Source organism: Mirounga leonina, unplaced genomic scaffold (assembly GCF_011800145.1).
Source record: "Mirounga leonina isolate KUSES-001 unplaced genomic scaffold, KU_Mleo_1.0 Mir_150, whole genome shotgun sequence".
Lineage (NCBI taxonomy): Eukaryota > Metazoa > Chordata > Mammalia > Carnivora > Phocidae > Mirounga > Mirounga leonina.
In genome coordinates, this window is record NW_023270374.1 from 26,668,500 (window position 1) to 26,681,854 (window position 13,355).

Genomic DNA, 13,355 nt, shown 5'->3' on the forward strand with positions numbered 1-13,355 from the left:
CTTAGATTGTAAGGGAGACTCTGGACTGGTTAGGGTATCCTGATGGGTACAAGGGACCCCCAGGGCTTGGGCTTAGGTTAGAAATGGGCTTAGTCAACTATACTTCAATAAGGAATGAAAGAAAAGAAAGGAAAGAAAGAAAGAAATGGGATGATTTGAGTGACTGTGTGTACTAGTCTCTGTCTTGGGGTGGGCTACCTATGTGGTCCCATCATGGAAGGATCAGGATTTGGTCCTCACGATATGACCCTTCTTAGCTTTGGATCCAGCACTTTTAGTGGAAATGGTGGAAAAGCCCAAAGGTCTAAGGGGCATGAAGGATGAAAACTCCAGGGTCCAGAAGGACAAAAGTTCCTGAGATTTGTGACTTGAGGGGCCCTGAGGGTCACAGAGCTAGAGAGGCTATAGTCTAGGGAGATTGTGGAGACTTAGCATTAGGGGTTCTGAGTGTATAGAGGTTGGGAGCAAGATCAGGAAAATGTAGGCTGGGAGGACCAGTAAGAGGGGAGCCTAAAGAAAAGGAGGCAGGGGACGCCTGGGTGGCTCAGTCGGTTAAGCGGCTGGCTTCGGCCCAGGTCATGATCCCAGGGTCCTGGGATCGAGTCCCACATCGGGCTCCTTGCTCAGCAGGGAGCCTGCTTCTCTCTCTCTCTCCCTCTGCTTGTGCTCTCTCTGTCAAATAAAAAAAATCTTTAAAAAAGAAAAAAAAAAAAGAAAAGGAGGCAGCAGAGGCTTGGGACACACTGACCTTTCCCTCCCACTCCCCTATACTCAGACCCTGCTCACCACCCTTTCCGTGGGCTCTTAACAGGGTAAGCTGAAAGAGAAACCCAAGCGCATCTGGCCCCAGGTATCCATCTCTGCACCGCCTTGGGTACTGCTTCTCTGCGTGCTTGTCTGTGTTTTCATCTGCTCTTTGCCTGTTTTCTCCATTGAGGTGGCTGCCAGACCTAACTCCTTTCTTTCTATCCCTGGGTCCTCTGCCATCTAAGTTACTCTGAAGGGTCATGAAACAAAATGCCCGTTGCTACCTCTCTGAACTGGCATAGAGCATGGATCTCAGAGAGGTAGCAACAGGCATCCCATTGCACTCCTGCTGTTCAGAACCTTTATGGGAGAGAGGACCAAGTGACTTGTCAGAAAGTTTTTACTATGTACTTAGCTGGGGCAGAGCCCTAGGTGATAGGAGGAGAGTGAGTAGAGGAGGTACAGAACTTGACCTTGGGAATTCACCATCAAGTTGGGAAGTTAGATATGTATTACAAATGAAAACCTCAGTTTTATATAGGACAACAGAGAAGATTCCTAAATACATTTATATATTACTTTGGGATTTATAAACTGCACACAAACTCTCTGATATAATTAAGTGCTAGGTTGAATAAAAATTACTTTGTAGGGGGCACCTGGGTGGCTCAGTCGTTAAGCGACTGCCTTCGGCTCAGGTCATGATCCCGGGGTCCTGGGATCAAGCCCCGCATCGGGCTCCCCGCTCCGCAGGAATCCTTCTTCTCCCTCTCCCGCTCCCCCTGCTTGTGTTCCCTCTCTCGCTGTGTCTCTCTCTGTCAAATAAATAAAATCTTAAAAAAAAAAAATTACTTTGTAGGTGGTTCTATGTGAGATTCCTAAGTGGGGGCTCAAAGCAGATTAGACTAGCGAAAGGCTGGGCTTGGAGTCCAGAGACCGATTTTTAGCTGTATATCCTAGAATAAGTCACCTCTCCTCTCTGAGTTTCAGTTACCTTATCAGCAATGAAGAGATGATAATACAGGCTTAAATGCTTTGTTTATTAAAACAAAACACAAAACCCATTATTCCTCTGAATTTACCATCCTCATAGGGTGTCTTACTCTAAATCTATGCTTAACCTCTTCTGCTAATGGTAAATATAATCTTTTTTCTCTGTTCTCATAGCATGGTGGAGACAGATCTGATTCCCAGGGAACATTACTTTCCTTTTAAAAGTCAGACAGAGACCTAAGACATTTCTCTTGAAAGATGTAACAAACTCAGTGGTTCAAGTATAGACTCTGAAGCCAGACCACTTGGGTTCAGATCCTAGTTCTGTCACCTGCTACTGTGGAAGCTTGGACAAACTACTTAAGCTCTCTTGCCTCAGTTTCCCCATCTGTAGAATAAGGATAATAACTGTACCTACCTGATAGGATTTTGTCAGTATATATAAGGTTTTTGGCACATAGTAACTACTCTATAAATGTTAGCTTTTATTGCTTTTAACATAGCAGGCAGCCTGGCATTTTTAAAGGGAAACCAGAAAAGAAATAAACTCCTTTAATTATTTTTTTTCTTTTTTTTTCTTTTTAAAGATTTTATTTACTTATTTGACAGAGAGATACACAGTGAGAGAGGGAACACAAGCAGGAGGAGAGGGAGAGGGAGAAGCAGGCTTCCCGCCGAGCAGGGAGCCCGATGTGGGGCTCGATCCCAGGACCCTGGGATCATGACCCGAGCCAAAGGCAGACGCTCAACCATCTGAGCCACCCAGGTGCCCCTTTAATTATTTTTTTTAAAGATTTTATTTATTTATTTGACAGAGAGAGAGACACAGCGAGAGAGGGAACACAAGCAGGGGGAGGGGGAGAGGGAGAAGCAGGCTTCCTGCCAAGCAGGGAGCCTGATGTGGGGCTCGATCCCAGGACCCTGGGATCATGACCCGAGCCAAAGGCAGATGCTTAACGACTGAGCCACCTAGGCGCCCCAACTCCTATAATTATTAATACCAGAGACCCTTAGGCCACAGGCTCCTGGATTTTTGTTTCTTGGAGGTGAAAATAATCAGTTATCAAAAAACCAAAGACCATAAGAATAGGCTTATAAAGTCCAGGTTTGTTGGTCTGATAATTGCAGTCAAAGCTGCAGAAATCTTTTTTTTTAAGATTTTATTTATTTATTTGACAGAGGGAGAGTTGGTGAGAGAGGGAACACAAGCAGGGGGAGTGAGAGAGGGAGGCTCGATCCCAGGACCCCGGGACGATGACCCCAGCCAAAGGCAGACGCTTAACAACTGAGCCACCCAGGTACCCCAGAAATCTTGAGAGAGCTCCACATCCCATCATCCTTAAGCATTCTTTAAAGGGAGGGCCTGGCACAATTTGGAGGTACTCTCCTCACTCATGTCTCCTATGGGCTTCCTCATGTTCCTCTCTCACACCTGGCAGTTGCCCTCCCTGAAGCTATCCTGGTCCAAGCACAAAGGCCAAATCAATTCTTATTTCAGTAAATTGAAACCTTCCTGGTTCAAAGCTGTGGGCCCTAATAGGCACACACCGAATTCCTAACCAACCACTAATGGAACTCACCCCGCTTCCTAGTGCTGGTTATCAGTTCCATACCTGGGGTACTGGCCCTTCTCACCCACATACCCACAAAGGAAACAGTTTTACAAGATTACAAGAATCCCCTCATTGCCACAGTGTAACTATGCTTTGCCTTTATATGTACCTAGTGCCTCTTCTAAGACAATTCAAACCAGTACTGTAGACCATTTGCCCAAAGCAATATTGACACTTTCCTGCTTAAATACATTAAGGCCCTCATCTCAAGAAGATCATTTGGCAGGAAAAAAAAATTTCCATGTGTCAATGTATGTGTAGACCCATATGGCTATTCCACTAAAAAAATAGGGTGTGTTTTAGTGTTTTCTAGCTTGTGGGCAAGCCTCTTTCTCTTCTTTCTTTTTCTTCTTTTTTTTAATGGTGCCACACTCGGTCTGGACTTGTCATTCTTTTGTTTTTTTAAGACTTATTTATCTACTTTAGAGAGAGAAAGAGCCCGTGAGTGGGGGCAGTTGGCAGAGAATCTTCAAGCAGGCTCCACACTGAGCCCGATGTGGGGCTTGATCTCTATCCCACGACCCATGAGATGATGACCTGAGCCAAAACCAAGAGACACTTAACCAGCTTAGCCACCCAGGTTCCCCTAAGCCTGTCATTCTTACGATGTTTATGTGCCAGACGCTTCAAATTCTCTAAAGTAAGGGGCAGATAGTACAGAAAGAGGAGAGTGGTTGGAGAGTCATTTTGTAATTTATCAAGGTATGTGTTTAACACTTTGAGGTTTTTTAACCAACTATGTACACAATAAACTAGCATATGGCCATATCATAGGAATAGGGAGTAGGGTATTTCTCTTACATTATCATGTCTACCTGCCAGCCAGAGCCATTGAACATACAAGAAGCTAATGAATATGAAAGGGCTTTGTGACAGCTAAAGCAAACCCCAAACAGTTTCCATTTTCACACCCTTGAATTTATTTCCCAGAGGAGTTCAGTGGAACTGAACTAAATTCTATCCTTCCTGACATTCATCAGTCTTTCCCACCCCACAGGACAATTCAAGGTATGATATTTTCTAGATAATGCCTTTTTCTTTTGATGTTCCCCAAATCCTGTGAGACCATTAAAGAAAGAATGACTACCCTCATTTTAAAAAGGACCAACTAGGGCGCCTGGGTGGCTCAGTTGGTTAAGCGACTGCCTTCGGCTCAGGTCATGATCCTGGAGTCCCAGGATCGAGTCCCACATCGGGCTCCCTGCTCAGTGGGGAGTCTGCTTCTCCCTCTGACCCTCCTCCCTCTCATGCTCTCTGTCTCTCATTCTCTCTCTCTCAAATAAATAAAAAAAATCTTAAAAAAAAAAATTTAAAAAAAAAATTAAAAAAAAAAATTAAAAAAAAAAAAAAAAGGACCAACTGGAGGTAAAGTGACTTGCCCAAGGACCTACATAGGTAGGAAGTGGCAGAACCGGGATTGAGATCCAGTGCAATTTTTGGAGAAGTTCAGGGAATCCCACCTTCCCTCAATACAGAGTAGACTCTGAAAACTGGCTGTTCAAAGAGGTGATACAATTAGGAAAGTAAAATAGTTTCAATGAGAGGTTAGAAAATTTCAGGATGATAGATCCAAAAGTAGTTATCAAAAGTACTCTAGTGTAGGGGGACATCCCTCTACTGGGAAAAGAAGTCCATATTGGTCCTTTTCCACCAACTTAAAGCAGGGTTTCTGCTGAATGGAACTTTAAGCAAATATCTCTATGGGAAACCCATTGGTACCAGTGGTGTGAAGGTGGGGGCGGAGCTAGGGTAGGAACCTACAGATATTGATGAGGTCTAGACATTCAGGAAAAAGTGCTTGGACCAAAAGCTGTTGACTTTTTTTTTCAATACTAACAGGGCCAGGTGACCACTTCACCTGCAGACTCTGACTAATTTTGCATTTCTGAATTGGGTGGTGTCCGCATCCCTGCTGATAAGCCACTAGTCCCATAAGTACATATGTTTGTATGTAGGCCTTTGTATGCATATTCATTCATCCAACAAAAATTTACAGAGTGCATATTGAGTGCCAGGCATTTTGCTAGCTGTTGGGGATAAAGAAAAAAAGAAAAAGAAAAAGACATGCCACTGCTCTCATAGAGGTCACTATCTAGTTGGGGAGATAGTAATCAAGGAGAACAACTAAATAACTAGAAATATGTACTGGTTGGGAAGGAAATATGGTGTAGTAGTCAAGAATACCAGCAAGGGTGAGGGCGGGGTTGGGAATCTACCAGATACTGTTCAGGGAAAGCCCTTCTACGAAGGTTACATTTCAGCTAAGAACTAAAGGGTGAGAAGGGACCAACCAAGGTGTCCTCCTCAGCCTGAGGCTACATGAGGGGAGCTCGGGAGCAGGGTGTTAGGAGTACCCAAGAAGCCTGCTGTTCTGCTCCTGTTCTGTCTCATTCCACATTTCTCCCCCTCCTCCCAGCACCTCCACCCGGCAGGACTTCCCCAACCCCAGGTGCCAGGTAAGTGTATCTCTGCTCCTATCTTGAGCTGTTCACAGTTCTTCCCTGCCCATTCCTGTCTTCCTAACCCTGCAGATCTCCTGGAACCAAGGGGTTGACTTGTGGTGGCATGAACTCATGCAAGAGGCAGAGGATGAGTGTGAGCCTGAGTGGTGTGATGCTGAGGACCCACTCTTCATCCTGTACACCAGTGGCTCTACAGGCAAACCCAAGGCAAGTGTGTGTGTGTGTGTGTGTGGCTGTGTAGGGTTGAGAGGTGAATTATGTTCATGTGTATGAGAGTAATTCCAGTGGCTCAGAAATACCATCTTAGGGCGTGGATATGAATGATGACTGACTATGTATGTGTATGGTGTGTGAGATGGGAACATGGCGAAAAGGGGACAGAAGAGAGATGGTTGCTATGAAAGGGGTGCTGGCAGGGCCAGAATCCCTGGGGAGGATCTTCCTCTAGCTCTGCCCAGCCTACATTTGGTGCTCTGTGGGGGTGAGTCCAAGTTTCCAAGCTGAGGCCCTATTCTTCCTCCAGGGTGTGGTACATACTGTTGGGGGCTACATGCTCTATGTGGCCACGACCTTCAAGTACGTGTTTGACTTCCACGCGGAGGATGTGTTCTGGTGCACAGCAGACATTGGCTGGATCACTGGCCATTCCTACGTCACCTACGGGCCACTGGCCAATGGTGCCACTGGTGTTTTGGTGAGAAGGGAGCTGGGACCCATGGCTACTTGGCCTACTTAGGGGTGGACAAGATGATCCTGGGTGACAGTCTCCCAAGGCCACTTGGTCTAGGGACAGGGGGACTTACACAATGAGCTGTTGCCTGGAGAAAGAAGAATTCTGAGGGGGTTGACTTGTCCGTAAGGGAGTGAAGACATGGGTGTGTCAGAAAGGGCAAAATACTGAGCCTGGGGTATGATAGGGGAATTGAGGGACTGTTGGAAAGGACTGGGAATGACCAGCCTTCACTGGGATCAGTTTGAGGGGATTCCCACATACCCGGACGTGAGCCGCCTGTGGAACATCGTGGACAAGTACAAGGTGACCAAGTTCTACACAGCACCCACGGCTATCCGCCTGCTCATGAAGTATGGAGATGAGCCTGTCACCCGGTGAGACCCCCTCCCCAGCTGTTGCCCCATGGGGGTCCGTCAGAGCTAGGTGCTGGCCTTTGTGTACAGTCTTTTCCATTCCACTGTTCCAACTCCTTGGCCTAGAATAGGGGAGGGGGCAGAAGAGCCTGGGCATGTCTTCCTGGTTCCCAGTGGTACTCAGAGCCTTCCTTTCTTCTCACTCCCCTGCCCAAGGCATAGCCGGGCATCCTTACAGGTGTTAGGCACAGTGGGTGAACCCATTAACCCTGAGGCCTGGCTGTGGTACCACCAGGTGGTAGGTGCCCAGCGCTGTTCCATCGTGGACACCTTCTGGCAGACAGAGACAGTAAGTAAAGGAATCAGAAGGCTGGGGCTGAGGGACAGTGTGGGAAGACTGACTCAAACCCCCGATCTCTGACTTCCACAGGGTGGCCATATGCTGACCCCCCTCCCTGGTGCCACACCAATGAAGCCTGGTTCTGCTGTGAGTGAGGCTCCCTTGGCTGGTACTGGGCTAGGCAGGAGTAGAGTCTCTGGGCCTAGATAGAGGGTGGGGGACTAGACTAATATGTGTGAGGAACCTGGGGCTCTGAGGGTCCCTGGGAGAGGTAAAGAGTTGAGTCACAGTTGCCTCATTTCTCTCCTTGAGTCCTGTCTCCTGTTTGCTTTTAGACCTTCCCGTTCTTTGGTGTAGCTCCTGCAATTTTGAATGAGTCTGGGGAAGAGTTGGAAGGTGAAGCTGAAGGTTACCTGGTGAGGTCCTGACCCTTGGATGTCTTTGAGGAGTTGGGAGGAAAGAGTACAGCAAGGGATGCTGTACTTTGCTTCAGAGTTTAGAACCTAATTTCTACTGGTAGGTGCTTGTGGCTAAAGCTCCATGGTTGAGGGTTTATCCTCTGCAAGACCCTGGAGGAAATCCTTCTGGTTATTTAGCCTGCCTCTCTGCCTTTTGGCCCACTTTGGCTCTTAAGGACTCTGCTCAAGTTTCCTCATGATGCCTTTTGGGGTCTGGAAGACTTAGTGCTAACTCTCTTTGACAAAAGTTCTAGTGTGAAAGGAGTCTTCATAACAGTAGAGAATCATACAGGCTCCAGAGTCAGCCTGCTTGGGTTCAAATCCTAGCTCTGCCTCTTCTGTGACTTCAGATAGGTTGCCTAACCCCTTTGAACTTAAATTTCATTTGTAAAATAGGGTCATATAGTACCTTTGTCTCCTCAAGTTGCTGGATCGATTAAATTAGATAATCCATTTGACGGATTTAGCATAGAACCTAACAGTGTTTAACAAATGTTAGCGGTTGTGATTTTTATATTAGTACTTGTAGGAAGATCATCAGCCCCCACTCTCCACCCTCCATCCCACTTTACTTTTACTAAGAGCAAGTTAGTAACAAGGACAGGACTTAAATCCATGCCTTCTGACTCTTAGCCTAGAATTTCATCCATCTCATCAATCTACTACCACAGGACGTTATTGATTGGGGCAATACTTTTTCACTTTTATATGACTATTTTCATTTGTATCAAACTGGACTTGGTTTCCTGAGGAGACTCAAATTTACTAAATGCTTATCACTAGCAGAACATTGTACTAGGCAACTTCCACATACCATTAATTCAATCTTCACAGTAACTTTGGGAGGATGAGATTACTTTCTCTGATCTACAGAAGAGGATCTGAAGCTTAGAGAGGCAAAGTTACTAACCCGAGGTCACACACTAAGTAGCAGAGCCAGGATTCTCAGTCTGGGTGGTCTTTCTCCACAGCCTGTACTTTGTCCTCTTCTCAGGAAGGGCATTCAGGCCATTTCTCCTCAGGCTGGGCAAAACTGTGATTGCCCAGGCTGTGAGTGAGACAGTGTCTCGTCTTCCAGTGAGACACAGTATAGCCCATGTGACCACTGTGCCTTTCTCACTCCCTAGGTGTTCAAGCAGCCCTGGCCAGGAATCATGCGCACAGTCTATGGGAACCATGAACGCTTTGAGACCACCTACTTTAAGAAGTTCCCCGGTTACTATGTAACAGGAGATGGTGAGCCTTGGCTCCCTTTCCCGAATCTCCCACCTTGACATGTACCTTCCCCTTCCATTTTCAGGAAGAACTGGTTAGTGGTGACGAAAAACAGAGAGGAACGTATTCTATGTGTCAGTGTCTAATATCCAGGTAGAGCTGTAGAGAAGACTGTAAGAGCAGGAATGAGTGTTGCATGGAGGGTCTCAGCATGGTACCACCTGACGTGATATATGAGGCAAGAAGTTCTTATTTCCACTGTTCCTGTGCTAAAAGAAATAGGGCATGTAGCACTGTGTATTACTATGTCATATGCATCCTCATGTCTGGAGCCTATGTTTGCCCATGACTCTCTCCACCAATCCCTTTATCCATAGCTTCTTATTGAGCATGTATTATGTCTAGGCACTGATCTAAGTTCAGGGATTATTACCATGAATAAGGTAGGCAAGGTCTCTGTTCACAGGGGGCTTATATTCTAGTAAGGGGAGACAGACAATAAATTTAGCAAACAAGTGAATAAGCTTATCTCAGTGACAAGTGCTATGAAGAAAAATAAATAGGGTAACAGGATAAAGAATGTCTACAGGAATGGCCACCATACATGGGATGGTGAAAGAAGGCTTCTTTGAAGTGATATTTGTTTAACCAGAGACCGCCAGGGTGAGAAGGAGGCCAGGCATGGGAAAATCTGGAGTGAGTGTTCTGTGCAGAGACACCAGCTTGAAATGTCTGAGGAACAGACTGAAGCCTGTGTGTCTGACATGTAGTGAGCAAAGGGAAGAATGTTACATGAAGTTGGAGAGGTAGATAATGTGGGGCCTTGTGGGCCATGGTGGGGACTTTGGATTTTATCCAGTGTACAGTCGGGGAGACCTTTAGGGCTTGTAAGCAGAGAAGTGATAAGAACTGATTTATTGTTTAGAAAATAACTTTGATTTATGGAGAACAGACTTTAGGTGGGTGTATTAATTATCTATTGCCATGGAAAAAATTACCCCCAAACTTGGCAGCTTAAAACAACAAATATTATCTCATACAGTTTCTGACGATCAGGAATTTGTGAGTGGCTTTGCCCGTAGTTCTCATTCAGAGTCTCTCATGGGTTGCAGTGAAGCTGTTGGTTGGGGCTGCAGTCATTTGAAGGTTTGACTGAGCCTGGAGGACACACTTCCAAGCTCACTCATGTGGCTGTTGGCAGGAACCCTCAGTTCTTCACCACGTGTGCCTCTCCATAGGGCTACTTATGACATGGCAGCTGACTTCCCCTAGAGCAAATCATCTGAGAGAATGCCACAGTGTCTTCTAGAATCTAATTTCAGAAATGACATACCATCCCTTCTGCCAAATTCTATTGATTACAGAGACTAACCCTAGTACAATGAGAAAGAGGACTACACGGGAGTCAGAATATCAGAAAGTGGAAATCAGTGTAGCTGTCTTGGAGCCTGGCTACCATGTGGGAGAGTTTAGAAGCAGGAAGACTTGTTAGGGGGCTATTAGTGGGTGTAGCATTTTGGTAATGTGGATCATGTATCCTACTGTGGGATATTCATTACATTGTGCATTTCTTCTCTTTCCAGGCTGCCGGCGGGACCAGGATGGCTATTACTGGATCACTGGCAGGATTGATGACATGCTAAATGTATCTGGTGAGGGCCAGAGACCATTTTCCCTTCTCATTAGCACTACTCTCCCAGTAAGTCCCAGCCAAAGCCTTCTGAGCGAGCCAGGATGTCCTCTAGACAAACCACGCTTGGAGTGCAGCATTCAGTTCTGGGTACAGGTTTTGGAGGAAGAGTGATAAACACTGGAATGTGCCTGGAGGAGGGGAACTGGGATGGTGGGACAACTGAAGCAGGTCATGTGAGGAATGAATGAAGGGGCTTCCCCACTTGACCAGACCAGGACTGCCCTGCTGGCATAGATGGAACAGGGGCTGGGGTAGAGGCTGGGATCTCTCTCATGGCACTTGCTTTCCCTTGACAAGGACATCTGCTGAGCACAGCAGAGGTGGAATCAGCACTTGTGGAACATGAGGCTATTGCAGAGGCAGCTGTGGTCGGCCACCCTCATCCTGTGAAGGGCGAATGCCTCTACTGCTTTGTCACCCTGTGCGATGGCTACACCTTCAGCCCCACCCTCACCGAGGAGCTCAAGAAGCAGAGTGAGGAGCCTCCCCAAGCAGGGACTGTAGGGTCTGACCTGACAACCCAGTTAGCACAGCAAGTTGTTGGGGAGAGGCTAGAGCAAGCTGCGAACCACAGACAGATCCCAGGGGGCCTTAGGGGCTGCTTGTCTTCTTCCCACTCAGTCCCCACTAGTCTGTCCACTAGGATGCTAATGGCTGACATTTATAGAATTCTCTGTGCCACCACTGGGCTAAGTCCTTTAAATGCATTAATCCATTTAATCCCGATAATCACCACTGTGAAATAGATCCTATTGTTACTCCCATCCTAAAGATGAAGAAATTGAGGCTCAGAGAAGTTAAGTCACTTGCCCAAGGCCACACTGCTAGTAAACTGGGATTTAAATTCTAGCAGGCTGATTTTTAGAGTCTGAGTTCCATGAAGGTAGATTAAAATAAAATGAGATAGTAAAAGACAGTGTGTTAAAAAGAGAGAAAGACTGGGGTGCCTGGGTGGCTCAGTTGTTAAGCATCTGCCTTCAGCTCAGATCATGATCCCAGGGTCTTGGGATGGAGTCCCGCATCGGGCTCCCTGCTAGGTGGGAAGCCTGCTTCTCCCTCTCCCCCTCCCCCTGCTTGTGTTCCCTCTCCCGCTGTGTCTCTGTCAAATAAATAAATAAATAAAATCTTTCAAAAAAAAAGAGAGAGAAAGATAGGCAATGACTCCAAGAATGACTCTGTGGGCAGGGCCTTGGAGAGGAAATAGGGAGGGAACAAAGCCATCTCTACCTTGGTTTTTGGGAGCGTGGCTAAGGGTACTAAAGAAATGCTTAATGATTTCTTGGTTACAGTTAGAGAAAAGATTGGCCCCATTGCCACTCCGGATTATATCCAGAATGCACCTGGCTTGCCTAAAACCCGCTCAGGTATGTTCAGAGGCCTCAAGGGATTGGGTTTGGGATTGGCCAAGGCCTAATGGTGGTGGAGTGTGTGTGGATGGAAGCCTCTTCGGCAGGGCTGGAGTGGGTCAGTGCTATTACCAGGTAACCAGAAGGCTGTGGTTTTCCCTCCAGGGAAAATCATGAGGCGGGTGCTTCGGAAGATTGCTCAGAATGACCACGACCTGGGGGACACGTCTACTGTGGCTGACCCAACTGTCATCTGCCAGCTCTTCAACCACCGCTGCCTGACCATCCAGTAAACAAGACCTTGCCCTTTACCCAGGCTTCCCCCTGCTTGGCTTTCCGAAGTTTTGCCCACCCTCCCTGTCCCCATCCAGGAGTGCTGAGGGCCAGGGCTGACCCACACCACCTCCCTTGACCAGCTGTCTGGGACCAAGGACCAGCTTTGCCCTTGGGTGGAGGCAACTTCCTGTGGCTGCCAGATAGATGGGACATGGCCCAGGTTAGCCTCAGATTGCTGTGCCCCTGGACCTCAAGAGCCCTTGGAGCCCAGAACAGGGACCTGAAGGTCATGTCCCTTACCCAAGTTAAGTATGCAGAAGGCAAGTGAGGGTCTAGACTGAAGCAGGGAGGCAGCTCTGTAATCCTATGTCAGCTCTCTCAGGAAGCACCAGTACTTATCTCTGGATATGCATTTGTCCTTAGAAATGCCTGTGTGTGAGTCCCAAAAGAATTGATTATTATTTTTTTTAAATACTTTGCTGCTTCTGTTCTAGATCTGAATTCTCTTTTGTGCCAGATGGCAGTGCTTGTCTGCCCATTTGCTTCAGGGGATGTTCAGACAGGCTGTTTCCAGAGGGTTTTCAGATTACCTGCTTCTTTGCTGGAATAAATGTGTTTTGTTCCTAGGGCCAGAAGAGTTTGTCTTTCTTGTCCTCTGTTCCCACCCTTCCATGAACAGTCCTGCCCATAAGAGACACTCTCAGATGAAACTCTTTTCTTGCCCGTCATGCTCAGGCTCTGGTTGTAGGAATAAAGTCTATGACCTTAAAAAGGTGGTAACTTGTTTTCTTAGGTATCTTATAGACTGCATACTTCACTAGCTGCTCTGATTTGTGTGGGTGATGGGAAGGGAAGGGAAGTGGTTTTCCTCAGGAATACCCCAATATCCTCCTTCCAGAACTTTTGGTTTGGGCAGATCTAGGCAGGGCTTCACTCAAAGGCCGTTTGGCAAGCTCCTGAACTAAGCAGGAAAGCACCTGAAGCCAGTTCCCGCCTGTGATGTCCCATCACAGTTGCAATATTTCCTGTGATCCTGTGGGAGCATTAGTGAGTGCCTAAGGATTGGAACTTTAGGGTTCTATCCTAGGGTCTGAGGCTAGGGAGACTCTGATTATAGCCAAGTCAT

General features: G+C 46.9%; 1 protein-coding gene across 2 annotated transcripts in view; it reads left to right on the forward strand.

Moving 5' to 3' along the window:
* The window catches only part of ACSS2 (acyl-CoA synthetase short chain family member 2), a 48,418-nt gene extending 35,417 nt beyond the window's left edge, over positions 1–13,001 (forward strand). Inside the window, exons 8-18 of one of the 2 annotated variants that reach the window (XM_035006172.1) lie at positions 5,885–6,022; positions 6,339–6,509; positions 6,789–6,922; positions 7,118–7,250; positions 7,332–7,388; positions 7,577–7,657; positions 8,827–8,935; positions 10,498–10,566; positions 10,905–11,081; positions 11,897–11,971; positions 12,119–13,001. In XM_035006172.1, the coding sequence (XP_034862063.1) occupies positions 5,885–6,022; positions 6,339–6,509; positions 6,789–6,922; positions 7,118–7,250; positions 7,332–7,388; positions 7,577–7,657; positions 8,827–8,935; positions 10,498–10,566; positions 10,905–11,081; positions 11,897–11,971; positions 12,119–12,246 (1,272 nt within the window). In that variant the 3' untranslated portion in view covers positions 12,247–13,001. The remainder of the gene's footprint in view (positions 1–5,884; positions 6,023–6,338; positions 6,510–6,788; positions 6,923–7,117; positions 7,251–7,331; positions 7,389–7,576; positions 7,658–8,826; positions 8,936–10,497; positions 10,567–10,904; positions 11,082–11,896; positions 11,972–12,118) is intronic. The other variant, XM_035006173.1, reaches the window with a different exon arrangement.
* Positions 13,002–13,355: the final 354 nt, after the last annotated feature.